The sequence below is a fragment of the Lynx canadensis genome, chromosome A3, assembly GCF_007474595.2.
Source record: "Lynx canadensis isolate LIC74 chromosome A3, mLynCan4.pri.v2, whole genome shotgun sequence".
Taxonomy (NCBI): Eukaryota; Metazoa; Chordata; class Mammalia; order Carnivora; family Felidae; genus Lynx; species Lynx canadensis.
Genome location: NC_044305.1, coordinates 1,918,314 through 1,944,619, shown reverse-complemented (window position 1 = coordinate 1,944,619; position 26,306 = coordinate 1,918,314). Strand labels below are relative to the sequence as shown.

At 59.2% G+C, this 26,306-nt stretch overlaps 1 protein-coding gene across 1 annotated transcript in view; it reads left to right on the top strand.

Moving 5' to 3' along the window:
* Positions 1-26,306, top strand: part of CDH4 (cadherin 4) — a 540,404-nt gene that overhangs the window by 374,056 nt on the left and 140,042 nt on the right. Inside the window, exon 3 of the mRNA XM_032592549.1 lies at positions 9,801-10,027. Coding sequence (XP_032448440.1) covers positions 9,801-10,027 — 227 coding nt within the window. The remainder of the gene's footprint in view (positions 1-9,800; positions 10,028-26,306) is intronic.

Here is a 26,306-nt window from a genome sequence, read left to right as displayed (position 1 = left end):
TGCCTGTTCAGACTGGCTTCCTGCGCTTTGTGATGTGTCTCCCCTGGCTCCTTAGTTCATTGGATATTCATTTCGGAAGCTCCCGGAAATGGGATTTGTGCATTTATCCCCCAGCATCTCTCAAGCACCTGCTGGGCGCCACGGCCCTGGAGGTCACCGTGAGGAGTGCGGGCCCTGTGCCCAACAGCCCGAGCTCGCAGGCTGGCGGCCATGGCCAGAGCCAGACGAAGCAAGCAGGGTGGCCAGCTGTGGGAACACAAAGGACAGCCCCCCACAAGCTGCAGGGGAGGGGGGGGACTTGGAGCGTGGCCAAGGCTGGGCGGGAGGGAGCATCCCCGCGTATGGCGTGGAGACACGTGGTATGTGTTGTGGGGAGAAACACGCCCGGGTGGCCGAGCCCTGGACGGCACGGAGCGGGACAGGTGGGGCAGCTCGGGTGGCCGATGGTGGAGACGCTTGCCCCACACAGGACCTCTGAGAGCACGCACCCCACTTGCCCCTACGAAGCTGGAGGCAGAGGCTTGTACACATTCTGTGCCCGGAGGAAGCTTGGCTGTTATTTTTCACGCTCAGACATGAATAACGCGCTGAGCCAGTTTGGAATGAATCAGCTTGGCTTTGCATTGTCAGCTGCTGGTTTGGAGACGGGACGGGAGGGCGGAGGGGCCCGTGTCTTCGGTCTTCTGAGCAGGCGGAGGCTCCGGCTCTCGTCGGAACCCTACAAATGGAGCGGAGGGCGGGCGGCCCAGACGGGGCGGCAGGTGCAGGGGTCGAATGTAACCCAGCTGGGGGCCTGCGGCTGTGACAGCCAAGGGCCAGGGAGGAAGGGTCGCACTTGTTTGAATGCACGTGAATTCAAAGTTTTTGTTTTTAAATAACGTTTCTGTTTGTATTTGAGAGAGAGAGAGAGAATGAGCGAGAGACAGAGAGAGAGAGAGAGACAAAGTGTGAGCGGGGGAGGAGCAGAGAGAGGGAGGCACAGAATCCGAAGCAGGGTCCAGGCTCCGAGCGGTCGGCACAGAGCCCGACACGGGGCTCGAACCCACGGACCACGAGATCATGACCTGAGCCGAAGTCGGACGCTCAACCGACTGAGCCACCCAGGCGCCCCTCGCATCAATTTAAAGTTCAAAAGGCCCCGTCAAAATGCCAACAGTGCTCATCTCATGCACGTGTCCCTCCGAGGGTGGGTTCTCCTAGTGCTCGTGAGGTCGCAGGTGGCATCGTGGAGGGCAGCAGGGGACTCCCGGCACTACGACATCTGCAGTGAGAGGGACACGACCTAGCCCATGAACGCCTAGCTCACGTGTCCAGAACATGTCCTCCCGGGTGACGTGCGCTAGCCATCTGCACGGGGGGCCTGCCTGTCTCCCCACTTCCTCCCTCGCACAGTTCAGGGCTTGGCACGGGGCACCCGCTGTGCAGAAGGTCAGCAGGTTCACACGCACTTTGCTGCAAATGACACTTTTCCAATTCCATGAACACGTGGCTGCTTCGGGAATCTGGACGGGGCAAGACGGTGGCAGAGGACAAGACGACCGCCGCGAGTCCCCGGACTCCGTCCTGGCCCCGAGGCAACCCTCGCCAGGTTCCGGCACATCTGCGGGTGGCCACGAGCAGGCCGATTGCTCCCGGGCGTCAGCCCGGTGGGGCACAGGCTTCCCAGACTGCAAGTGGTGGACACACAGGTTCCACGACCCAGCCTCCTGCACCCCACAAACAGGAACCCGCTTCTGCTGTGCACCGTGGTCGTGGGCCCGTGTCGAGCGGAAGGCCCCACGGAGGAAGGGGCGTGTGCAGCATCGTGTCTGTGCTTAAAAACACGGGTCAGAAAACAGCCCAGAAAACGTGCAAGGGTCCCGGTTGCCTGAGGTTTCAGTGAGGCCCCCGTGCGTTCGGAGGCCGCAGGGGCAGCGGCAGACGTGAGGCCTGTGAGGCAGCCCCTTCTTAGCGGGGGTCCCACTCGGGCACCGCCAACATGCATGACCCACATTAACAAAACCCGCCAAACATCCCTCTGCTTTTTACTATCCCTGTGCCCCAGCAACTCTAAACACGTCCGTGGGGGCAGACAGGTGCACGTCGCACGGCCTCTGTCCCTGGGAAGCCACTGGAGAGCATGAAGCTCTGAGAGAGAGGGGTCAGCAGCTGAGATGAATCCGGGAAGACTCCCTGGAGGAGGCTCACGTGGCGGTGAAGGGTGTTCCGGGCAAGGGGAGCCTGTGTGCCAAGGCCCAGTGCTTGGAGCGTTTGGCCAGCAGAGAGGAGGTCCTCTGTCAGGGGCCGGGGGGCTGGTGGGGTGAGCACAGCCCCGGGCATCCAGCCGGCTGACCTCTGTGCCGCACCTGTGGGGCAGGGCTTTCACCTGGAGGAGGTGGTGGGAGCTGAGCCCCGAGTGGGGCTGGGGGTGACTGCTTGGCCGTCCTCGCTGAGCCCTTAGCTGCAGCCTCAGCTCACGTCCCTGAGGCAGGGGTCCCTGGGTGGGGGGGTGGGGGCTCGCTGGGGAGAATCGGCGGGAGAGGAGGTATCCGTGGGGCCCTTGACACAGAGTGGCCCCCACCAGGGCCCCTGCTCACGACCTCCTCTCCAACCTTGATCTTCCCCCCAAGTTCCGGTGGCCCCAGGCTGCCCTGACCTCCTCTGGCTCCCCAGCGCCTGACCATAGAGGTGCAGTGAGTGTGGGATGGATAGATAGAGGGGTATGGAGGGAAGGAAGGGTGGGTGGGCAGAGGGAAGGAGAGAAGGGAGGGAGGCAGGCAGGCCGACTCTATCGGGTGAAGTTATCCTCAGCACTGTCCCAGCTACGAGCTCGCCTCTGGCTCATTTGATCTCTCTCGGCTCACCTACAAGGAGAAGAATCAAAAGGGCCCCGTCTCATCGCACGACGCAGTTCTCCAGTGGAGACACAGCCCACGGCCTCTCCGTAAATGTCAGGCGGGCGCTGCCGTCGACGAGGCAGAACCCGCGCGCCCCTCGCCGGCGGTTCCCGGCGTGCCCCCCTCTTCCCACGGAGGAGCAATTAAAAGGGATGAGGGTAAAGGGTTAAACGTGGGGCCCCTCAAGGAGGGGTGACGGGCTTCCTTTCACCGGCGCGTGTTCTGCATCAGCCGGGCGAGCGTGGCCGCACGCGTCTGCTATGAGCCAGCGGGGCCGGGGCCGGGGAGGGATGAGCCGTTCAGGTTTTTGCACCATCCTGGAGAAATGAGAGAGGCGGCACGCCGAGTGTCGGGGCGTCGATTAACGGAGCACTAAAAGCGCCCGGGGCCCGTGTGCAGAACAAGGGCATCTTGTAAGGGGGTCAGTAGGGCTCGCGGGGTCACTCGAATAAACAAATGCGTTCTAAAACATAATTACCGTCTTCCGGCACGTAGAGGCCACTTCGCATTACGGGAGGGCCCGGAGTAGTTCGTTTTTGTGGTGCGGACATTCTGTGGGTCGGTGACACTCCCAGGAAATTCTAGAAACACCTGGAGCCCTGAGCTCTCCCAGCGTCATGCAGACATCCCACGCGCGGACAGACGCGGCTCACTCCTGTCTGTTTAGGCAGCGATGCCAGTGAGCTTCTGGAGTTCGAGCTCAGACGTGGCCTCCTTCGGGAAGCGTCCCTGCACCCCCGAGTGCCCTCCCTGCCCCTCACTTGGGACCCGGGTGTCTGCACTTTGTGTGCAGTTGTGACACCGTGCACCGTTCTCCACGAGGTCAGCACTCCTGCCCCCGGCACCCCCGTGAGCACCCTGGTCTGTGCCTGGGGCCGAGACGGTGAGAGCTGGGGCCAGGAAGGGGGAGGGCTGTGGGCGAGGGCCACATGCCTCGGGCTGGTCCTCAGGCCTCTGTGGGAGAAGGACGGGACCTTCTAGGGAGGTCTTTCTCTATGGCAGTCCCGCACCAGGACCTGGGGACTCAGGGAGCCCCAGGAGCTGGTTTTCATTGACACAGAACTCATAGACCATACATCTCACCATTTCACAGTGAACAGTGACGCTCAGGATGGTCTCGATGAGTGGCCGTCACCTCTACGTAGTTCCAACACTTTTTACCGCCCCGAAAGAGACCCTGCACCCGTTAGCGGCCACTCCCGCCCTCCTCCCCCAGCCCCGGGCGCCACCAGTCTGCCTTCTGGCTCTGCGGGCAGCCCTCTGCGGGCAAGGCCAGTGGTCACGGTCCCCAGGTGGCCTCGTAGTCAGCAGGCTATTTAAGCTGGTTGGATGACCCATGAGAGGCCCCCTCGGGGGCCCCAGGACCAGGGTGGGGTGGGTCCTAAGGTCCCGTGGGGACGACCTCATTTCCCACCCCTGTGGCACCTCCCTGCGCGGTGTCCCTGGTTCGTGTGTCCCCTCTGGAGGGACCCTCGCCCACAGTCCTTGCTCTTTCCCTCTTCCTTCGCTCCTTCTGTTCCTGGCTCTTGGCATTCTTGTCCCAAGCAGACGTGTCTGCAGTGGGTGCTGGGGCCTTCTGCTCGGGGTCCTGTGATCCACTCTGTGGCTAAATTTTGAGGACATGCTTCTGAAGTCACAGTGGCAGACGCCTAGCTCAGTTCACTGGGCCGTTTTTATGGCCAGAAAACACTGTGACCCTCTCTTCACATTGGCCCCCAAAAGGGGTGTCTCGTCCACTCAGGACACTTCTTCAGCTCCAGAGGCTGCTGAGTGGCAGGCGGCCCTTCCTTCCTGGGGCAGAGCTCTACTGATCCTGCGTGGATTATGGAGGGGGAGTGGTGTCCTAGTTCAGCTGACTCTGAGAGGCTTTGGGCATCCTTTGCAAGCACCTCCCTCGGCCTGTGCTGGGCTCTGCCCGCTTGTTTTCATTCCGGTCACCCTGCAACAGCCCCTGCTACAGTCATGCTAGTTCTGGGGTCCTCGAGACCCCGCGCTGCCTCTGCCACAGGACCTTTGCACATATTGCCGGTGTGGCCTGCCCAAGCCTCACAGGAGCTGTCTCATCCCTCAAATCGTAGGGGAAGCATTCCCTGCCCCACCAAGTCTGGGTCAGGCTCTCCTTCGCCACCGGCATGCTTCCCTTGGGAGTGTTAACTTTCTGATGTAATGACTCGGTTCGTTTCTGACCCACCCCACACCCTAACCTCTACCTGGCAGCGACTGTGTTTGGCTTTGGTGCCTGTCGTATCTGTAAGTGAGTTGTTTCTGGTACTAGAATGAGTGAGTGGGGTTACTCTCGTGAGCTCCGCGTGCGCAGAGCCACCTTTAGCGTGGGGCAGCGCCTCCCCATAGACTCCACGCGGGTCCTGGGAGGGTAGGGCAGGCAGGGGGGCCACGGAATCTCCACCAACCCCTCAAACAGGCCCTCCGAGGGGGACCAGGACGGCAGATACTGACACACGGCGCACGGGAACCTGCGTCCGTGACAGATGGCCGGGCAGGTGCATCCCTGCCCTTTGTGTGGACCGGCAGCGTCGCAGCGGGGGGACCGCGAGCCCGGAATGCCGATCAGACTCCGCTCTGGGTTGCCAACCTCCTGGCGAGGGGAGGGGAGCAGGGAGGCGGCCACAGCAATGAAATCCCTCAGGACACTCGGTGCGTTTTCTGGTGCTGAGCCCGCCCCCAGTGTCCAGCCAGGGGTCAGACGCAGCTGCCACCGGCTAAGTGTTGACACGTCAGGAGCAGGGGGGGACGCTGGCGGGCGGTGAACGCAGCAGCTCACGCTCTTCCCTGGGCCTCTTCCCGGGACAGAACATGGGCTTGAAGATCAGATGCGTCCTGTCCAGGCCCCGCCTGCCTCCACAGACAGACGCCAAGAGCTGCTGGGTCCACACCTCCGGCTGGGGAGGGGCAGCGGGGCCCCGGGCGTGGACGCAGATCCACGGGGTCAGAATCCCAAGTGCTGGCTGACCCCACCCATCCTGCTGGGCTCCCATCGGCACCCTGGGGACCCCCAGCCCGGTCTGGGGCCCCCTTACTGGCCCGCACAGCAGCCTGTGTGCCTCAACCAGCCAAGCTGTCATTTTCCGGCCACCCGCGCACGAGCCTCCGCTCTGTCGTGCCCGGGTAGCCCCAGGGCCACGCACCAGGAGGCCATGGATGTTTATGGGATGGGCGACCCTGCGTGTCCTTGGCTGAGAGCCTTTGCTCCCCTGGGCCACCGCGTAAGACAAGCAGACGTTTACCAGTCTGTCCTGTGCCTGGTGAGGCGCATCCCGGCCACAGCGGGGACAGAGCCAGATGCTCAGAGAGGCCGCTGCTTGTCGAGCGCAGACCTGGGTTCAGGCTCTTACCCCAGAGGGGCCCGGACGGGCGTGGAGGTGGCCGTGGCACACAGCCTCCCCGCATCACACGTGGCACTGGTGATCTCTGGTGGCACAGGGTTGGCCAGGCGCTCACCGGGGAAGATCCTGGGGCAGGCAGCCCGCCCGAGTCCTGCCCCCAGGGCCCACTCCCCGGCCTCCCCTGCCACGCTGGCTGTGCGTGCCAGGCTGCCACCAGGGGAGCCGGCCGTGGGGCCGTGGCTGTCTGTACTTAGATTATTGGTTTTCATGTCTCTCAGGACTCCTGTCTCTTGTCAGGTTTGTTTAAAACTAATGGAAGTAATTAGCAAGCCCTAGAGAGACGCGTGCAGCAGGTCGGGGCTGGAGGAGGACGATCCTGCGTCGCCGCCCAGGACAGGAGGACGCAGCTCCAGAGCAGGCCTCCTCCAGGGGTCCCGGGACTCCGGGGAGGGGGGGATGCGCCCTTTCCCCAGGGGCGACTTTCCCCTCGCAGGTAGTGCTGGGCCGCCCGTCCCAGAGGGGCTAGTGCTGTAGACCCCCTTCCCACCTGCAGATCTCAGGCCTCCCGGGGGCCTGGGGGGCCGCAGCCCCAGCGACCAGGTGCAGGTACCACCCCAGCAGCACAGTCGGTGCTCGAGATGCACACAGAGCCGGACTAGGAGGGTCTCCCTCGGGCGGCGTCCGGGAGCCCGCAGAGCCCATCTCCCCCTCCTGCCGCTTCGAGAAGGTGCGAAGCGTCTCCGGGCCTCAGTGTCCCCATCTGCAGAATGGGGACGATGCCGCCTGCCAGCTGTGCCTTACTCTGGAGCGGGAGCGGCCGTGCCCAGCAGACCACCCGGCGTCCAGCTGAGGGGGCCCTTCCCAGAAAGCCCCGGCCTGAAGCAGGATGGACGCGCAACCCGAATCTACTCCGAGCAGGAGTTTCTCTGCGTTTGTTGGTTGTATCAACATCGAGGGAAACGTTTCTGACAGAATCTCCTGGGACTTTAAATTTTTTCTGGACTGACCCTGGCCGTTCCCCTCGCTGCCCGGGGCGGGGGGGGGAGCGTTGTGGGGAGGCCTCGCCTCCTGTCATAGCGACTCTGTGCCCGCACTGTCCTCAGCCCCAGAGACACAGTGGGAAGCCAGGACAGCGGCCCTGCCCTCACATGCCACAGTGGCCGTCCAGGTGGACACGGGCAAGACGCACAAGGCTTCTCCCAGGCAGAACGGGGTGGTGCACTGCAAGGGGCAGGGGGCGAGGGCTGGCCCGGCCCTGGGGTCCGGCGCCTTCGGGGTGGGCGGGTGTGGGAGGACCCCGCCAGAAACCTGCAGCTTGGGTGTCTGTCCCGAGCCAGCCTGGAAACCCAGCCAGGGCGGAGGCCATTCTCAGACCCCCATGCCGGCCTGGCCTGCGCAGGAGCTCGCAGGCACGAGGCGCCAGGCAGCACCCTGACCCGAGGGCCGACAGGAGAGATGCTCCGGGCCACGCGGAGCTGCCTCTCCAGAGCCCTGACGTCCGGAGACCGAACCCCCTGCGGCTCCCGGCCCTGCGTGCCGGTGTCCGGGGGTTCCAGGCTGTGCCCCTTCCCCCGTAAGCACCGTGGTCGTGGGGGCGACCCCTCCCAGAGGGCAGGCCAGGTGACGAATGGCTGTAGCCAGGCTTCTCCGTGTGCCCAAAAGGGTGCCCAGGGAAAGGCACGGCCTCCCCGGGACCCACAGCACTGCTCTCTGTGGGGACAGGCCGGGGCCCTGTCAGACAGACCGGAAACACGTCCGCTTCTGACACCCACGAGCGTCGCGTGGCCGCCCGTGTGGGGCAGCCCTCCGTTTACCCCACGGGCTTGCTTGCTGGCAAGCTGCACGTCACAGGGCCTTGCGTGGCGCCACCTGTGGTGTCCCGGAGGGTCCCCCGTCCCCTGGGGACACGCGCCGTCCGAAGGGCCCCTGGGGACAGCACTCTGCGTTTCCCGTTGGGGCCACGCCAACTCTCCCTTGAGTTCACCCACACTCTCTGACGGTGTTTGGATGCCACAGCATCGCCCTTCGGTCTTGAAGAAATGCCGACCCTCCGTCGCTGTCCAGTTCCGTTAGCGTTGCTACAAATGTGCTTTCAGAGAACAAAGGGGCTTATTTATGTATTTTGTGCTAATCTCCCAACATTCCCAGGGCTGTCATTTGTACCCTTGTCAGTGACAATTGGGTGTCAGGAATGATTGATCCAGCTGAGTTTGCGGCTGATTTTAATTTGCTTGCGAATGGTACCGTAAGAGCAGTCTGGAATTTTCTTGTCATTTGGAATGAAATTCCGTTATCCCCCCATTGGGGGACATGTTTCTGGGGAGCCACGAGCCACCCAAGCCCCCGGCGCCCTCGCCTTCTGTGCCCCCCCCCCCCGGAGCCCAACCACACCCTCCGCCCTCGGGCCAGACCGGGTGCAAACGCCTGGCTTCGTCCCGTTTGAAACATTTTATACGCACCCCACAAGTGGGAGGTGTGGTGACTGGGGGGACGTCTCAGGTGAAGCACGTGAGATGACGGAGCGAGTGCGTTATTTATGCTTTCAAGGCAAAGCGACAATACGAGGTGAACGCAGGGGAGAAACGCGTTATCCACTGTAACCGTGAGATGCGTTTTTTAGTTTCCGGAATAAATAGTAATTAAATCACGTAAGCGGTGACAGTGAAATTGCTTAAAAACGCACTTCTCCCGCCGTAACTGCTGAGAGACCCACATTTTTATAAATACTACGTAACTTTATCCATCGTTTCTATCAGCAGAATGCGGCACTGGCTGCTGGCGCCTCATAATTTACCTACCGTGGTGGCGGTGGCGGTGGCAGAAGCAGCCGTGTAAAAAAAAAAAAAAAAAAAAAAAAAAAAACCGCGCCGATGTGGTCCCAGCGAACGCACGGCTCCCGAGGTGCCTTTTCCCGCGCGGAGCTACGATGACCGGCGACGGAGTCACTAGGAGGGGCGGGCATCTCGGTGCCTGACTCGCGGTCGGGAAGCAAAGCCGTGCACAGGCCACAGCGTCAGCGTGCCGGCTGCTTCAGGCTCCAGGCGTCCGGGTCACCCGAAGGCCACCGCCGGCCCCAGACCCGGCCCAGCCATCCCGACAGAACGCGCGGGGGTCGGGTGCGGTCCCTGAGAAAAGACACGCACCAGAGACCACAGCAGATCGTGGCCTCACTCAGAGCACCGCTTTGGCCCACTCCTTCCCCAAACCCAGAGTCCTCGGGCTGAGGAAACGGACGCGTCGGGGCTCCGGCGGGCGCTGGGGGCACGAGGTTTGCAGGCAGTGAGCGGGGTCGGACGAGGGAGCGTTTGCGGGCAGAGCATCCCCGTGGCGCCTCTAACGGCCGGACTCGGGGTGGACTGAGACGCGGTGACGGGGGAGGTGGTGTGTCTGAGGCCGGCCGCCCCTTCCCTGGGGGTAGAGAGAAAGCACGTCCCCTGAAGGTCAAGAAGTCGGCTAAATCATTGTTTTCCCCCGTGTTGCGCATCAGGAGACCCGCTGCTGAGGTGCAGCCACGTGAGCGCCCGTGACGCCCCCCTGCGCACCGGGCTGGTCCTGACCCTGTCTTCCTTTCCGCTTGCAGTCTCGTTCAGCAGCTGTCTGGGGACCAAGGGGACCCAGTATGAGACCAACAGCGTGGACTTCAAAGTGAGGGCGGACGGGACCGTCTTTGCCACCCGGGAGCTGCGGATCCCCTCCGAGCAGGTGGCCTTCACCGTGACCGCGCGGGACGGCCAGACGGCCAAGCGATGGGACGCCGTGGTGCGGCTGTTGGTGGCCCAGCCCTCGTCTGCGCGCCCGGCACACAAGGTAAGATGTGGCCCCACGCGGGGCTTGGCGAGTGGCCTCCCTCCTCTCCTTGAGGTCACTGTGCACAGCATTTGCAGAGTCCCCTGAGCATGGGACACGCGGCCGGCTGTGTCTGCCCAAGAGGACCATCGGACGGCCGCCTTCCCGAGGGGCGCTGGCCTCGCGGGCAGGCGCACAGGCCTGGTTTGATACGTGGCTCTCGCCCTCCTGACAGCCTTAAAAACCGAGGCCCCGCATTTCCGTGCCTCGCCGGGCGCCCCAAATTCTCCTGCCTGCGGCGTTGGCCTCAGGCCTGGGGCTGCTGGGTCAGCGGGAAGTTCCAGCTTGCTTGGCCCCCAGGACAGGCCCGTGACACCCGGCATCAGCCAGCAGAGGGAGAACGTGGACCGAGACCCTCACAGCTCACAGGGCCCCCGAATTATCCTGATGCAATCACTGTATGCAGCGGGTTAGCAGAAAAGAACATACCTTCAACTGCGTTCCCAGGCAGTCCCTCAGGAAAAGGCCCTGGGAAGCAGAGGGTTACACCAAGTTGGTGAGATGCCTTTCTGCAGAGTTACCCAGGGCCCCAGGGGCAGGCCGTCTGCGAGCTTCCCAGGCCGGCTGATCAGGGAACCCTCTTCCTGGAACACCTTGCAAGATGGGTGTGCCAGGAACCCACTTTGGGAAAACAGGGACCTGTGTGTTGTTTATCCTGTCTTTTAAACAAACTGGAGGTGGTTTACGTTTCGAAAGAGAAAGTGGCAGGGCGCCTGGGTGGTCTGTCGGTTAAGAGTCTGACTCATTTCCGGCTCAGGTCGTGATCTCGCGGTCCGTGGGTTCGAGCCCCGCGTCGGGCTCTGTGCTGACGGCTCGGAGCCTGGAGCCTGTTTCGGATTCTGTGTCTCCCTCTCTCTCTCTGCCCCTCCCCTGCTCGCCCTCTTTCTCGGTCTCTCTCAAAATAAATAAACTTAGAGAGAGAAAGTGGTGACGGGGCAGATAGCTCTCTGTCCTCGGTGATGGGCTGATCCGCCTGGGAAGGAGGTCAGGTGCCCTTGTGGGTATACTGAACCAGGCTTGGAAACGTGTTTCTAACACTGGCGCCCTAGAGACTCGCGAGCCTCACCACGTGGATGCTACAGACCCCAAGACAGACGGACGTGGTTTTCCATTCTTTCCCGATGATGATGACGAAGTGCCGATGAGAAAGGAGTGAGCAAGGCGGGCCCTGGGGCGGCCCTTCCCTCTAGGCGAGGGGCTGGCAGGGTCAAGGTTCACGTCCCTGATCGCAGTGCAGAAACCCTGAGCCTGTGAGCAGAGGGTAGAGTTCCTCAAAGCCTGTGGAAGGCCTCAGATGAAAGGCGCTAATTGAAAACATAATGACACCTTTTGTTCGGCATGTTAATGAAGCGATTTCTGATGCAATTAATCCCGATTCCTCTCGGAAGGTGATTGCAATTAGTCCCCGCCACTAGAGCCCCTCCGGCCCCACGTCAGGCCCACCCAACAAGCGCCCAGAGGGGGGACGGGGAATCCGTGTCCCAGGCTCAGACCATCCTAGGGAGTCTAGCTGCAAAGTGCTGTAGGGACAGCACCCCTGAGTGTGTGAAACGTGGCAGGCAGAGTCCCTGCAGCTCACCCAACCCAGCCCTTCTGTATTTATTCCCCGTCACCTGATGGCGCCCCACTTCCTCTCACATTCAAACCAAGGGTACCTTGTCCTGACTTTTTGGGACCCTACCCAGGCCCTGCCCTAAGAGGTGGCCATCCTCTGACCCTCAAAACATCTGGAAGCAGGTGCTGTCACTGTCCCCACTTTACAGATAGGGACGCCGAGCCGTGCAACCACAGCCCCTTTGCTGCATGGGAGAATTATGTTCCAGAAAGGAGTGCAAACTGGCTTCCTAGGCACGGCTGAGCTCAGCATCAAAAGGAGCCTGGCTGCCCTGGGTTCAGGTTTAAATCAAGGCTCCTCTTACTGGCTGATGCTTTGGGATGAGTCACATGACCTCTGGGAGGTTTCCTACTCTGGAAAATGGGATAACAGTAGGGTTGTCATGAGTATTATGTGAGATAATGTGAGTTCATGCAGATTGCAGACTCTGGAGAGCCCCTGCCACAAGGACAGGGCTCATTGCTGTCATCAGCATGGCCCCATCCCCCAGAGTCCTGTGGTCCTGTGCCCGTCACAACCACTGGACCCTCCTCAGGGGGGTGCCCAGGGGCAGGGAGGAGGGTCTGTGTGAGACACTGAGTCACTTAGTTGGTAAGTCCCTACAGAGACCAATACCAACCTTTGAATAAGGTCACCCTCTATACATGGATTAAGGTCGTGCCGTGTGGCTGATGTCCCTCACCACCCGCAAGAAGCAAATGTAAATCTTCTCTGGTGAAAAGTATCTCAGTAAGCCTCAAATTATCCCCGTCTTCTCTTACACACAATGTCTAGCACTCGGCTAAAAGTCACTGGGCACCCGTGGGGACGGGACAAGGTACACAAAAGTCAGATACAGAAGACAGTAATGACCCTTAATGGCTCCAGGTGACAGAGTGGCTCCAGGTAACGGAGTTATCAGACAGATATGATAATAACTGCACTCACTGTGTCCAAGCACATTGAAGACAAGCTTTTGACAGAGGATTAGAAGAATAAAAAAGAACTGAGCCGTTTGTGACTGAAAAATGTAACAAACGAAAGAAAGAGCTCAAAGAGTCCATCTTCCTGCAGATTAGACACAGTTGAAGAGAGGTTTAGTGAAGCAGAAAATATCAGAAGGAAGAGAGTAAACAGAGAGTAACGGGCATGGGAGAGGTAGCACGGAGTTCTGACATGTGCACGCTCGGAATACGAGGGGGGATAAAATGGAACGGGAGTAATATTTGAAAACACAATGGCAGAAGATATTCCAAAAACTGACAGCAGACATCCACACGTCGACTCGAAGCCCCGTGACCTCTAAGCGGGGTAACACAAAGAAAATTGCCGGTTAGCACGGTCCCGGTCCATTCAAGCCTCTGTAAAGAAAGATCGTAGACGGGGGAGCTCATAAACAACGGAGGTGTATTCCTCACAGTCCTGGAGGCTGGAGGTCTGCGATCAGAGTGGCTGCGTGCTCAGGTTCCCAGGAGGGCCCTCTCTTGGACTGCTCCTCCGGACATCTTGTATCCTCAGCTGGCAGCGAGCGGATAGAGGAAACACCCTTGCTCATGACCTTTAGAAAGTCACCAGTGGGCACTAATCCCATCAAGGGGGCTCAGCCCTCATGACCTCCTCCTCTGGTCCTAATCACAGCCCCCCGGGAGCCCCACCTACTGACGCCATCACACCTGAGGGTCGGGATTCAGCGTATGAATTCGGGGGACACACACCTTCAGTCCCAACCGGTATTTTATGGTAAAATGTCTGAAAACCGGAGCCACATAGATCCGAAAGCAGACAGAAGACCGAGCTCCATGGAAGGTGGAGTGGGGACACAGAAGCTGGCTTCTCGCAGGGACGGTAGGGCCTGGAAGGTGGCGGGTGGTAACAGAGACAATTCTGTGACCCAGGAAAACTGCCTTTCAGGCAGCGCCACGACAGACTCCGACACAGGCAGAAACAGGACGCTTCGAGATAGAATCCCAGAATGAAAAGCCATGAGGTTAAGTAGGCGGAAATAGCTGTGAGCAGTGAGGGCGTGACACTGTGGGGGTGAAAGATGCAGGACAGGTAGCCTGCAGACAGGGTGCACGGACTTGGAGGGTCTGGGATGCTCCCTCTGTCCTGGAAGATGATGGAAATCAAACTAATACAACACTCGGATGAGACAAAGACCCCTGTAGAAGATCCGGGAAAACCACTGCAAGGTCACAGTGGTGGGCACATGGGGCACTGACCAAGGTAGACAGTATTTCGGGTCATAAAGTATATCTTAACTTGAGTTACCTAAAGTCTACGTAGAGTCAGTCTTACCTTGTATCAAATTGAGAAAAAGATACCTATCGTAGTGACAGATAGTTACTTTCCCTTGGGATTTTCGTGGGATTCTAACGTGATTATAGATGAAAGCATTAGGCTGTAGCCGGATAACTTAATGACCAGCTCTGTGCAAAGCATCCTGGGTATTTCCTGTGTATATATTTTCACCTCTTCTAGTCTGCAAACTTAGGCAACACTTTTTTTAAATGCCTTAAAAATATAATTTGTCCTTTACCTCTATTATCAATGTGAATTAAAAAAAAAAAGGTCTTTCTTGGGGCGCCTGGGTGGCTCAGTCAGTTACATATCTGACCTCGGCTCAGGTCATGATCTCACGGTTTGTGAGTTCAAGCCCCACATCTAGCTCCACACTGTCTCTCCCTCTCTCTCTGCCCCTTGCTCATTTGCACTCTCTCAAAAAATAATAATAATAATAATAACAATACATTTTAAAAAGTCTTTCTTAAAAAAGAGTCCTACAGTTGTTTAAGTTCTAACATAATAGATGGGAAAATGGAATACTAAAACATCAATCCAAAAAACATCAAAGAAATGGAAGGAAAGAGTAGAGGAACCCCATTTTTCTCTGTGAGTAAAATGGTGGGTTTGCAAATACGTTGGTTGTTATAACAAATGAAAATAGATAAGCTGCTGTAATTAAAGGAAAACAAATTGACAGGTTAAAGAAAAGCCCCAGCTGCACGCAGGTCATAGAAGATAGATCTCAAAAGCGTAAGGGTGGAGAAAAGCTGCAAGTGGAAAGACGTGGGGGAAAAGCCTTGGAGTTACTCATCAGGAGGAAACTGGGGCCTCTGTTAACATAAGAATCCCGAATCTGGGGCGCCTGGGTGGCTCAGTCAGTTTCGGCTCAGGTCATGATCTCGTGATTCGTGGGATGGAGCCCTGCATCTGGCCCTGCACTGAAAACACAGAGCCTGCTTGGGATTCTCTCTCTCCCTCTCTCTCTGCCCCTCCCCTGCTCACTCTCTTTCTTGCTCTCTCTCTCTCTCTCTGTCTCTCTCTCAAAATAAATAAATTAACTTAGAAAAAGGGGTGCCTGGTTAAGCATCTGACTCTTGATTTCGGCTCAGGTCATCATCTCGAAGTTCATGAGATCGAGCCCCGCATTGGGCTCTGCACGGAGGGCTTGGGATTCTCTCTCTCTCTCCCTCTCTCTCTGCCCCTCCCCCATTGTCTCTCTCAAAATAAATAAACTTTTAAAAAAAGAATCCTAAATTTGTGTGCACTTAATAATACAGCTTCAAAATATCTAGGCAAAAGTTAGTGGCACTGAAAGGAGAAATAAACAAATACTCAATTAACGGCAAAATTTAGCGAACCCCTCTGAGAACATTTAGAGCAAGGAGACAGAATGCCAGCAAGGAACTAGAGGATTAGACGCACAGATTCAACAAGCCTGACCTCCCTGAGACGGGTCTGAAACCGAAACCAACCACGGCTGCGTGCACGTGACCTTCAAATACACGTAAAACCTGCGTGAAACGTGGCTGGAGGCTGAACCTCCAACCAGGTCGCCCCACACTCCAGAGGTAGAAAATCCGAGCAGTGAAGCTAGAAATCCGTCACGAGGAAAGTAAGGAAAAGTCCCCTCAGGTGTGGAAGTTGAGTAAGAACTTCTGACTGAGCCTCGGGTAGGAAAGGAATCCCATGCTGGTTACAGAGCGTTTTGAGCTGAGCCCGGGAAGCGGCAGCTGGAGCCACAGCCACACGGGATGCGGGGTCCAGCCTGACGTGCCCGTGAGAGCGGAAGGAGGGAGGAAGCCAGCAGCCTGAACCTTCATCTCAAGAAATTAGACAAAGAAGTGAAATGCAACAAAATAGAAAGGAGGAAACCGTCAAACCAAGAGGAGAAAGTAAGGAAATGAAAATGGTAGAATTAATCCAGACAGCAGCTGACTCGAAACCCCCAGCTGATCAGACAGAAAACCACAGTCCACGTCAGAAGTGAAAACTCGGCCTCACGACCGATCTCACCCAGCATTTCAGTGTGTTACCTACAGTTTATAGCAACATATTTGAAAATCTTCCTGAAATGACAGAAATGCACAACTGAGCAAAACTGAAGTAAGAAGAAAATGTGAGCGGTTTCGTTAATACAAGCCAATTTCCATTCAAATCCTTATCCCGAGGGCGCGTGCACCCGTGGTGGCCACACAGGAAGTTCTACCCGCCGTAAGGACGAGTTGGAGCTCACCCCTATAAACTTGTCCAGAGAGCCAAACAGGCGCCCCGTCCAAACCAGCCGGAACCCCGAAGGAGCAGAAAGGGTGGGCCGCTGTATGCCAGGCTGCTCGTAAATAGATGAAGAAACACCTGGGGCGCCAGGGTGGCTCAGTCGGTTCAGGTCGAACTACAGCTCAGGTCACGATCTCGCGGTCCGGGAGTTCGAGCCCCGCGTCGGGCTCTGGGCTGATGGCTCAGAGCCCGGAGCCTGTTTCCGATTCTGTGTCTCCCTCTCTCTCTGCTCCCTCCCCGCTCACGCTCTGTCTCTCTCTGCCTCAGAAACAAATAAACCTTAAAAAAAATTTTTTTTTAATCGCCCCCACTTGAGAACCACTAAACTACAGTAATTCAAATGGGTGGTTTGGGAGCAAAAGCAATCAGATGCACAAATGGGGCAGAATAGCACAGAAAAAAAGAGGTAGTGTTTCTTTAAAATTCATCCTCATGGAGGTATCACTTTTGTACAACGGAATTCTCCCACTTCACGCATCCAGCTTGATAAACCTTGTCATATGCGCACGGAGCAGAGTAACGCTCTGTGGCCAAGGTCAGCGCACCACAGCCCGCGGCCAGAGCTGACCTGCCACCTGCCTTTTGATGGCCTGCAGGCTAAGAATGGTTTCTGTATTTTTAAATGGCTGTATGAGTATCTATATTAATAGCCTCAATTTCACTTCTTGGCCTGCAGAAGAAACATGTCACCGTCTGACCCCTTGGCAGAAAGTTTGCCAAGCCCTCCCTAGGATAATGGAGGAAGGACCATCTTTCCAGTAGATGATGCTGGACTGATGGGGTGCCCTTCAGGAAAAAAGGTGAACTGGCCCCTACCCCACCCCACACCCCAAAACCAGCTCTAGGTGGAACGTTTTCAGCGCGTGCCGAGGGCTTCCTGCCCGGGTTTGGGTACAGCGGGGAGTTCAGACGGGGACAAGGTGAGTGGGGGTGCGGCCGGCAGAAGGTTCTAGAGACACAAAGCGCCCTTTTCCGGGAGCAGTCTACAGGCTGCAAAGTCCCGAGAAGCTCTTGCAAAAGCTCCGGAGCACATCCCTCAGGGACCCCCTAATTTCCCGGTTCTGTGAATCCCGTGTCTCTCGCGTCCGGCTCTCTCCAAGCCCCGCCTCCGTGTCCGGTGTCTGAGCGACTCTTTGGGGCTGGACAGCACTGACAGCTACGTGAACCGAACGAATTTGGCAACACTTCTCCTCCTTTCCTCTCCTCTCTTAGCAACTATTCAAAGGCGGCCTTTTTATGGGTAATACCAGCAGTGCTGGAATCTGGAAGAACTTTTTTCTGTGCAGTCTTGCAGGAAAGCTGATAGCAATTCAATTAGAAAATGCAAATGAGGTCACATATTTCCCACCGGAGTGCTGAATCGCCCCTGAGGAATCAGAGCAATATTCTGGCCTAACAGTAAATACTGAAGATAAAGTTTCGCGTGCGGCTGTCAGCTGACTGGCTGCGGTGGCGCTTGGAGGCGGCAATATGGGACCTGTGGGTATAGTTTGCAAAAAAGAAACCGTTGTTTATGAAACTAATCCTGGCTCTTAACGCGCACGTCAGCGTTTATGAAAGCCACGCTCAGCCGAGCGGCGCCCACACCCAGCCGGGCCCGGAGGCCGGCGCGGATCTTGCCGCGAGGTATCTGCTTCCCCACGTGTGTGGGCCGAAAGCGTCCCCCTGAGGAGTGTATGTTGGGGTCCTGGCCTTCGGCCGCTGGGAATGAGACTGTGAACGGGCTTTTGTTGGGGTGAGGTCCTTCAAGGGGGCCCCAATCCAGTGACCGGCGTCCTCGGGAAAAGGGGACGTCTGGACACAGATGTGCACACAGGCAGAGCTCTCTGGAGGTGGAGACGGACAGCAAGTACGTTTCTGTGAGCCGAGGAGGGCCAGAGGTTGCCGGCAAAGCACCAGAGTCCAGGAGCGAGGCCCGGACGCGTTCTCCCCCTCGGCCCTGGGAAGAACTAACCCCTGCTGATACTTTGACCTCGGACTACCGGCCTCCAGAACCCAGACGGTAAATGTCTGCTGTCGACACCCCCCAGGCCGTGGTTCAGTGGCTTTCAGCAGGTGTGTGGCCTCATCCGCCAGCCGAGCGGAGGGCAGACAGACCCCGTGCAACCCCCCAGGGCTCCGGATGCCCTCCAGTCCCCTTCATACAGCCGCCTGGGTCCCCAGTACAGTGAGGACAAGCGTGGCCAAGACCTTGGTGCTTTAGGCCTCACGGTCCAGCAGCCTTCCTCTCTGTGGTCCGTCACTTCTCCGTCTCAGGGTCTGCCCCCCAGACCCACAGTCTGTCACCCCTGCATCCTGAGAGCGGGCCAGAACCCATTACCGGCATCACCAAGGGCACCCAGGTTGGTCCCCGGTGGAGGGGAGGGGAGAACCGGTTCCTGCCGTCCACCCGAGAGATGGTAAGGCCGGCCGGGTCAGAAGAGCCCCCAGGTGAGCGCCACAGGGCTGTCGTGCCCCTGCCTGAACCCTAACACCCAGATTTGGCGGTTTCAACCGAAGGGGGGCCCACATGAGGCTTTCCGTGCGAAGTGTCGCCTTGGGAAAGCACCCAGGGAATGGACTGTGTGTCTTCAGAAAGAACCTTCCAGGAGATGCCTCAGTGGTCAGCGAGGTGCAGACAGGGTCCGCGGTTCTCCGTGGGGAGCCGAGTGCTCACGCGCCCCACGCTCCCGTGGGTTCAGCCCACGTCACCGCACGCGGGGCCTGCTCCTGGCGGGACCGCCCCGGGGAAGCCACACGTGCACATTCTCGTGTATCGCCACACCCGAGACCCACACAAACTGCTGGGCTGGTCCCCGTCCAGAGCCAGAGCTGGCGGCCACAGCCCGGTCAGCGCCCCCACGCCCGTGGGTCTCCAGGGGCGAGCAAACCTTCTCAAACTCACGGCATTTTAACCGTTTGTTGGCATGAAGGGCGCAGCGATTGTTCTCGTTGGTGGAAGGTGCCTCTCGGCTTCCTTGTCTGTCTGTGGTCTCGGAGAAGGGCCCTCGGGGCAAGTGTGACTTGTCCCCGACCCTGCCTCTCCCGGCCTGCGGTGAGCGGGAGGCACCAGGGAGAAGGTCAAATGTAGATGATGTTTCAGGCTGCGAACGGCCCTGAACAGGTGCCCGGGTCAACCCTTCCTTTTGCAGAGGGGGGGCGGGGGGGGGGGGGCAGGGCGGTGGTGACAGGGCCTCTGCAGAGCCAGCGAGAGCCCCCATGATGTGCCCGGCCAGACCCAGCAGGGACACTGTCCCAGGCACCGTGTCAGCGAGACTTGATGGGGAGTGAGCCGGAGAAGTCCGGGTGGCTCGCTGCTGATCTGCACGGCACCGTGGACCCCACACGGAGGGCCACTGCCAGGCCAGGCAAGGAGGCTTCCGGGGAGGCAGTCAGAAAGGTCCCAGGTCAGGTCCCTTCCCGGGGGAAGGACGACGGAGTGCTGCCGCGTCCCCACCAGACAGCACCCTGCCGCAGGCTCTGTCCTGTGAGGCGGGGACACCACCGGGAATTGGGGGGGTGGGGGCTGAGCAGCAGGCAGGGGCCGCTGCTGTGTCCGGGGCTCAGGAAGGTGACGTCTGAGCTGAGCCCTAAAACACGAGAAGAAGCCGGCGCTCCAGACCGAGGCCTCCTCCCACCCCGGCTTCTCCGTCCTCTGGAAGAATCCCGTCTCGGCCCCACCAGGCCTGGGCTGCGGGGCCGCCGGCACTCGGGGCGCTTCTCCGTGCGCTGCCTCCCCGGGGGCCAGGTGGGCGGAGACGGCGTGCACGCCTGCGACCGTGAGCCCTGCAGACACGCGCGTGCCCATGTGTGCCCTGCTCACCCTCGCCCGCCCCGGGGCCTGTGGCTCTTGATGGGGCCAGTGTGTGTGCGTGAGCGTGTTGGGGGCCTTGCAGAGAACCCCCCCCCCAGAAGTGTGGGGCGTGAGGTGTCCACGCTGCCCTCCTGTAGCTGTTTCAGATGAAAATCGAACCGGGTTTCCAGACCAGCACAGGTTTCTGGTTCCTTCCAAGGCCTGGGCTCCCATTTGGTATTTGGTTAAATACACAATCCTTACTCCTGAAGTTGTTTGTGAAAACAACAGCGACGGGGTCACGGGCACTTTCCGCCACGACAAGAGCCCCCAGCACGGACAGGGACACCTGTGAACCTGAAACCCGTCGGCGGGGCGCTGACGTGGCCTGGAGCCCGTCCCGTGGGCCCCACGTCCGCGGTAGACGCTGGGAATAGACTGGAGGCCCAGAGTCCCCAGGCGCCTTTCGGGGGGAACGTAACGGGACCTCGGCTTGAGTTAAGGCTCTCCGTCAGACCCTTCCCACGTCCTCACCGAAGCCTTCCAGAATCCTCGACGCTGGCGAAACTGACCGTTTTTCTCACCCATTGACGCCCGTGTGCGAGAGTCCATTCGGTTCCACCGCTAACAGCTCCCAGAAAAAGTGACACAGTTTGGCTTAACTTGCTGATTTAATTTCATTTGGTTTTTTTACCGCGATCGTATTTTTTCCTATAAACGGAAGAATAATCCCATGTAAGATGTTTGTAACCAAACAACTTTCGTGATTCTCTAGAGCAAGTTCTCTACCAGGGCGTTCAGAGAAGACTCGAGGCATTTTGGCTTGTCACAGCAGGGGGAGGGTGGTGTTTCTGGCATCGAGTGGGTGGGGCAGGATTGCCACCCAGCCCCCTACAAATGCACAGGACGGCCACACCCCAGAGAATGACCCAGTTCCAGATGTCGGCAGTGCCGAGGTGTGCAGGCCCCGGTCTGGAGACGGGCGCTGGGGGCCGTGGGCCAGCTGGGGAGGCGGGGACGGTGAGCAGGCTGGCCGGGCACGCAGCAGTGAGCCGAGGGCACGCACGCACACGCCCGCACGCAAGGGCCTGTCTGGACGTTGTGGGGTCTCCTGTCCTCTTCTGTGCTCGGATGGGGATCCTCATCATGGCCCGCGAGCATGATGTCTGCACACAGACTGCCCATCTCGCCTGCTCTCGGGTTTGTCTCGTGTCTTCATTGTGGGGGGGAGACGAGGCTTAAGGGGACAAGGGCGAGCTTTGAGGCGTTCGTGAAGAGAAATGTGGTTTGGACCCCACTTGGGAACAGCATGACACCTTCCCAACAAAACGGCGCCGACGGGAAAAGTCCCTGAGCAGCGGTGACTGAACTCTTTCCCGCAGGGCCGCTCACAACTCCCCGACCTCGGCGGCCTGCTTGACCCCGGTGGGAGGGGGTGTCAGGACCGCCCTCGGTGTCTACGCTCGCCCTACCGGCCACAGGGCAGAGAGGGGCCGAGGGCCAGGCCCAGCTGCAGCTGCATGACGGGACCGGTCACTACACCTGCCAGGACCCCCACCTGGCCAGGTGTGAGCGAGGGCTGCACCAGCCCCTCCCTCCCTAAGTGGCCTGGGCGTGCCTGAGCGAGGCCAGGGGGCCCCCCACTGTCACCGTCACTAAGACTCTCCTCCCAGATAGATACTTGAAGGCACAACCATGCTGCTCTGTTCAGGAGACCTCTCTTTGTACGCTCTCCGTGGGAGTTTTCAAAACGACCTCCCTCCCCTTCCTAGAAGAGATCGGAAGTGAGGAATACCATAGCGGTGCATGGGGGAGACAGCGCCTTCTTCCACGCAGCAGTGTCGCGGAAAGAGACTCCACTAAGCACCTCTCGGAACCAACCTCATGCAAATGTGTGTTTAGAATGGCTTGCGTGTTCTCTTTGCTGGAGAACGGGGATGCGTCTCCCTTGTTTCATTTTGTGTTTGGTAAATACCACTTTACTTTGTCCATCCTTAGCTACCATGGAAACCAGCCAGAAGGGTGCAGACACTACCCTAGTTAACTATTTTAAACATACGTGCCTGCAGGTGGACATGTACCGGTTTTCAAATGCACGTCGAACGGGAAGTAGGAAGAGAGGAGTGAACGATTGGTGTAGACTTGAGTGCCTCTTTCGTTAGGAACCTAACTGCCCTCGGTGAAAGTCAGTGCCACGTGTGACACTTGGGTGGGGGGCACGCTATTTATGGATGCACCTGTAACCCAGAGCCGCAGGGAGGCAGTGAAATCAGGAGGGGCCGTGAGCCAGAGGCAGAGGCAGAAGCGACGCTTGGGTTTAGGGGATAGACCCCCACCGCCCTCGCGCCGTCAGAGGTAGGGCCAGTTCACGGTGCAGGATGGCACGTCACACCCCACTCAGCCCCCGACCGCAGACCCCTGTGTAACCGGCCACCTTGGAACCGCTGCCCCTGAGTCTCGTGTTTATGGCTGAGATCGGCCACCCGAGAGCGGTCGGATGAGCTTGTGCAAATAGGCGTGTGGTCACTCTGTGCGTGAGAGGTCACAGGTGCCCCGGGAGCCCATACTGGACCCCAGCGGAGGCAGCTTGGCTAAAAGGAAAGACGTACCAGCTGCGTTCTCTGGAGATTGCTCAGTGTCATGAGAGGGAAGGGCCGGTTTATTTTTGGAAAAAGAGAAGCTCGCGGCCTCACCAGGGCCCCCAGAGCCTTCCATCCCGTGAGTGCAGATGTTCCTGTCCCAGGAGGCTGGGGGTGACAGGGGTCCGCAGGGCTGCACCGCCGGTCAGAGACATCAGGTGGCCCGGGGACCTTCCCCAGGAGGCACCGACTCGGGGAATGCAGACCAAGGGGGAGGGGGTGGGCACGCCTCGGGATGCCGACCAGGACCCCCTTGGTTAAGAAGACGTGTCTAGGACATCAGACACCGCACCCACGTGGCACGTCCCACAAGGAACGAACTGAAAATGTTTCCATTGTCTCAAAGTGGAAGGAATTTGAGGTGTGAAGGGAGCATCTGGCCTAGGACCTGAGGACGGGGTGGGCTGGGCTGTCGGGGACGTCAGGCTGTCTGTCGCCTGGGACCCCACCCTCAGGGGTCGGGGCTGCTGGCCGCCCCTTAGAAACACAGCCCTTGGGATCTGGCATGTGGGAATGTTGAAGCCGTTCCCGGGTTTGTGCCGCCTCCTGGGAGGAGTGACTTCTGAGCCACGGCTCCGGAGAGTGGCCCACGCCCTCTGTACCCATCGCACTTTGCAAAAGCGCCAAGTGTCCCCGCCCGACGACCGTGCGTGGGAGCGAGCGCAGTCCCGGCTGTGCTCCAGAGCCCGGGCTTTGCACTGGGCTCCTCCCACCCCGCCTGTCTGTTCAAGAGGCTCTTCTCTTGGCCTTGCCCACACACTGCTGTTTCTCTAGTGTCGCTGGGCATCGTGTCTACGCCCTGTGGGGCTGGTGCTTGCGCCGAGCATGTCCACCGTGCAGACCCCTGGACCCCCCCCCCCCCTGCAGAGCCCACTGTGTTGGGTCAGGAGGGGGTGTGGCGGGACCTGCCGTCTGCATCCCTGTCGCAAGGAAAAAGGGACGCTGTCACGTATTCACACACTCACCGCTTGATGCCCACCTCCAGCCAAGACGGTGGGGAAGTCACCCCAGGGAGACACCTGGAGATTCTGTCCCGAAGGCGGACGCTTGATTATTTATGCCCCCTGTTTACCTTCACCTCTGATGTTTTATGAGTCAGCCCGTTTACTTACAGCCAGTGCTCACGCTCGGCTTAATAATTCTATGCCCCTAACAGGTGAATGGTTAGATAATAGAAGAATGTGATGAATTATAACCTTTTGCATGTCGATTGGAGGTATGGATGATTATAGCCTTCCCCTGGCACGATTTTTCTTTCTTTTTTTTTTTTTTCTCCTTTTTCAAAAAAAAAGGCGATAATTTAAATCCTGCCTCAGGTCAGTTTTGCATTATTCACCTTTCGCTGGTGAATTGATGATGGAGGGAAATGACCCAGCTTCTTCCTCATATTGAGGAATCCCTGAAGACTTCACCTGGAGGTCACACTCAATTACACTCACAGTCAGACACAGAGAACAGCCCTCTGGTGCACGGAGAGCAGGACCGGGCGGCACAGAGCTGCCGGGAGCGTGGGAGAATAGTGTGCCGATTGAGGGGCCGGTGGGGGGAAAGCCCGCCTGGGGAGACGGCCTCGCAGGTGGCTGTTGGGGTGCAGGTTGGGACGGGCAGGGCTTGGGGGTGGAAAGGATGGTTTCTTCTAACATGCAGCTTGCCCGTGAACTCGGGGGCCTCGGTCTCGCTGAAATGGAAGGCTGCGGTCCTTGGCGGGCCGTCCTTCTGTTCTCAGGTCCATTACCTCCCACCTCTCTCCCTAAAATAACAACCCCTGTGCTGAGTGCAAGGGCCAGGTGACATTATCCCTAGGAAGAGAGGACACCTGCCTTTGGGACTTGCCCAGAGAGCCTGCCAGGAGGGACCTGCCAGGGCCACACAGGTTGGCCTGGAGGGACCTTAAGGCCACCAGTCCTGGGTCCCCCAGGCCCCCAGGTGCCACAGACCGTCTGCAAAGGGACCAGCCCCACGGCCTGTGCAAACACAGAATGGCGTTCTGTCTCCTCGAAGTCGGTGTCCGCTGACACAGGGAGTCCAGACTCCAGCCCAGCAGGGGGATGACCCCTCCCCAAGTCGTGGAGTGAGGCTGACCCCCCCAGGTCAGGGCCTCAGCCCACACCCTGCACCCCAGCTGTCCAGGTGGCCCCAAAGCACAGAGCTCATCCAGCCCCGTGAGCCTGGAGACCAAGGCCCAGAGGCTGTAAGCGACCCCCCGAGGCCCCACTCCCGGCACTGGGACGCCCGCCTGAGAAAGTCCCCCTAAATCCCGGTCCCAGAGCAACGTCAGCAGAACGAATCCAGTCCAGAGCACTGCTGATTCAGACTCAGCGGGGAGAGGCGATCGGAAACGGGAAACACTTCGTGAATAAAGCTAATTAAGAAATAGCGGATTTAGGGTTTCACGAGTGAGAGTGTGGCTCTGTGTGTCTGCACCGCGAGACACGTCTCCCCAGGTGGCCGGGCTCCACACCCTTCACCTGCCCCTTCTGGGAGATGCCCGTACGTGCTCGGGGCGGGGTGGGCTGTGCCTGGGGCACCTGGGCACCAAGAGTGTGCAGCCTTGAGCAGGGGTGTGGCTGGGGTGTTCGGAGGGGAGGGGAGGGGAGGGTGGGGCGGGAGGCAGGTGGGGCTCTATCCGTGTGGCCAGGGAGACCAGCAGCCCAGGTAGTGAGGGGTGGGGGGTCCCCCCCCCACCCAGTCGTACCCTAATCCAGGGCAGGGAGCCCATCCATCCCGCAGCCGGGGGTAGTGCCCTGCCCGCCTGGGGGAGGCCACCGTGGCAGATGGCGTGCCAAGCTCGATGCCAAGGTGGACACTCACGCCTGCCCATGTCCGGACAGGGCTCTGGGATGGGCCCATCCAGGGACACCAAACCCTGCCTCCAGCATCCAGGAAGTCTCCTCCCTGGGCTGTCCCCCCCCCTCCCCACCCACCACCGCCCCCTGGCTCAGCCCCGCCCTCACTACTAGGCAATTTGGACACATTCCTTCTCCTCCTTGTGCCTCAGTTTCCTTAACTGGGATATAAGGTTATGGGACAGTCCTAAGCCCACCTGCCCCTCTGAACACTCGGGGCTCCTTCCAGGCCAAGCCACCACCCCCAGGTGTCCAGGCTAAAGCCCCCCTACCCTGTTCTCTCTGCACCCCTGGGAGTCCAGTCCAGCCTGCAGAGCCCCCTCCGGCGTGACCCTTCGTGGGTTTCTTCTCCCCGCCTTGAGCCTGACAGTAGGGCTGAAACCCCGCCATCTGCCCTGTGCCCTCAGTGTCACCTTGTCACCCACACTGCCCCCCGGGAAGGGCCTCCTCGTTTCACAGAAGAGGAACCAAGGCTTGGGGGTGCAGGGGTCAAACAAATACCGGCAGGGCCGGTGAAGAGCAGCTCGTGTCGGGCCAGCCCTGTGACCCCGAAAGCCCGCAACATCGCCCCCCATTCTACTTTATTTCTAGGCCCCAGACAGCCCTTGAATTCCACGAGGGCATCTGCCTGATTTTTCAGGCACCCACACCGTCCTGCGTCCACATCCGCCCCCTTCTTGGCTACTCATTCTCCCGACAACAAACTCCTATTCACCCCTCAGTACCCCACTCAGGTAGAATATCCCCCTGAAGCATCTGTGCCTTCCCAAGACGGCCTGAATTGCAGCGCCAGCTCGAGCCCGCCTGTTCCTGGCTCGTGCTGGTCACT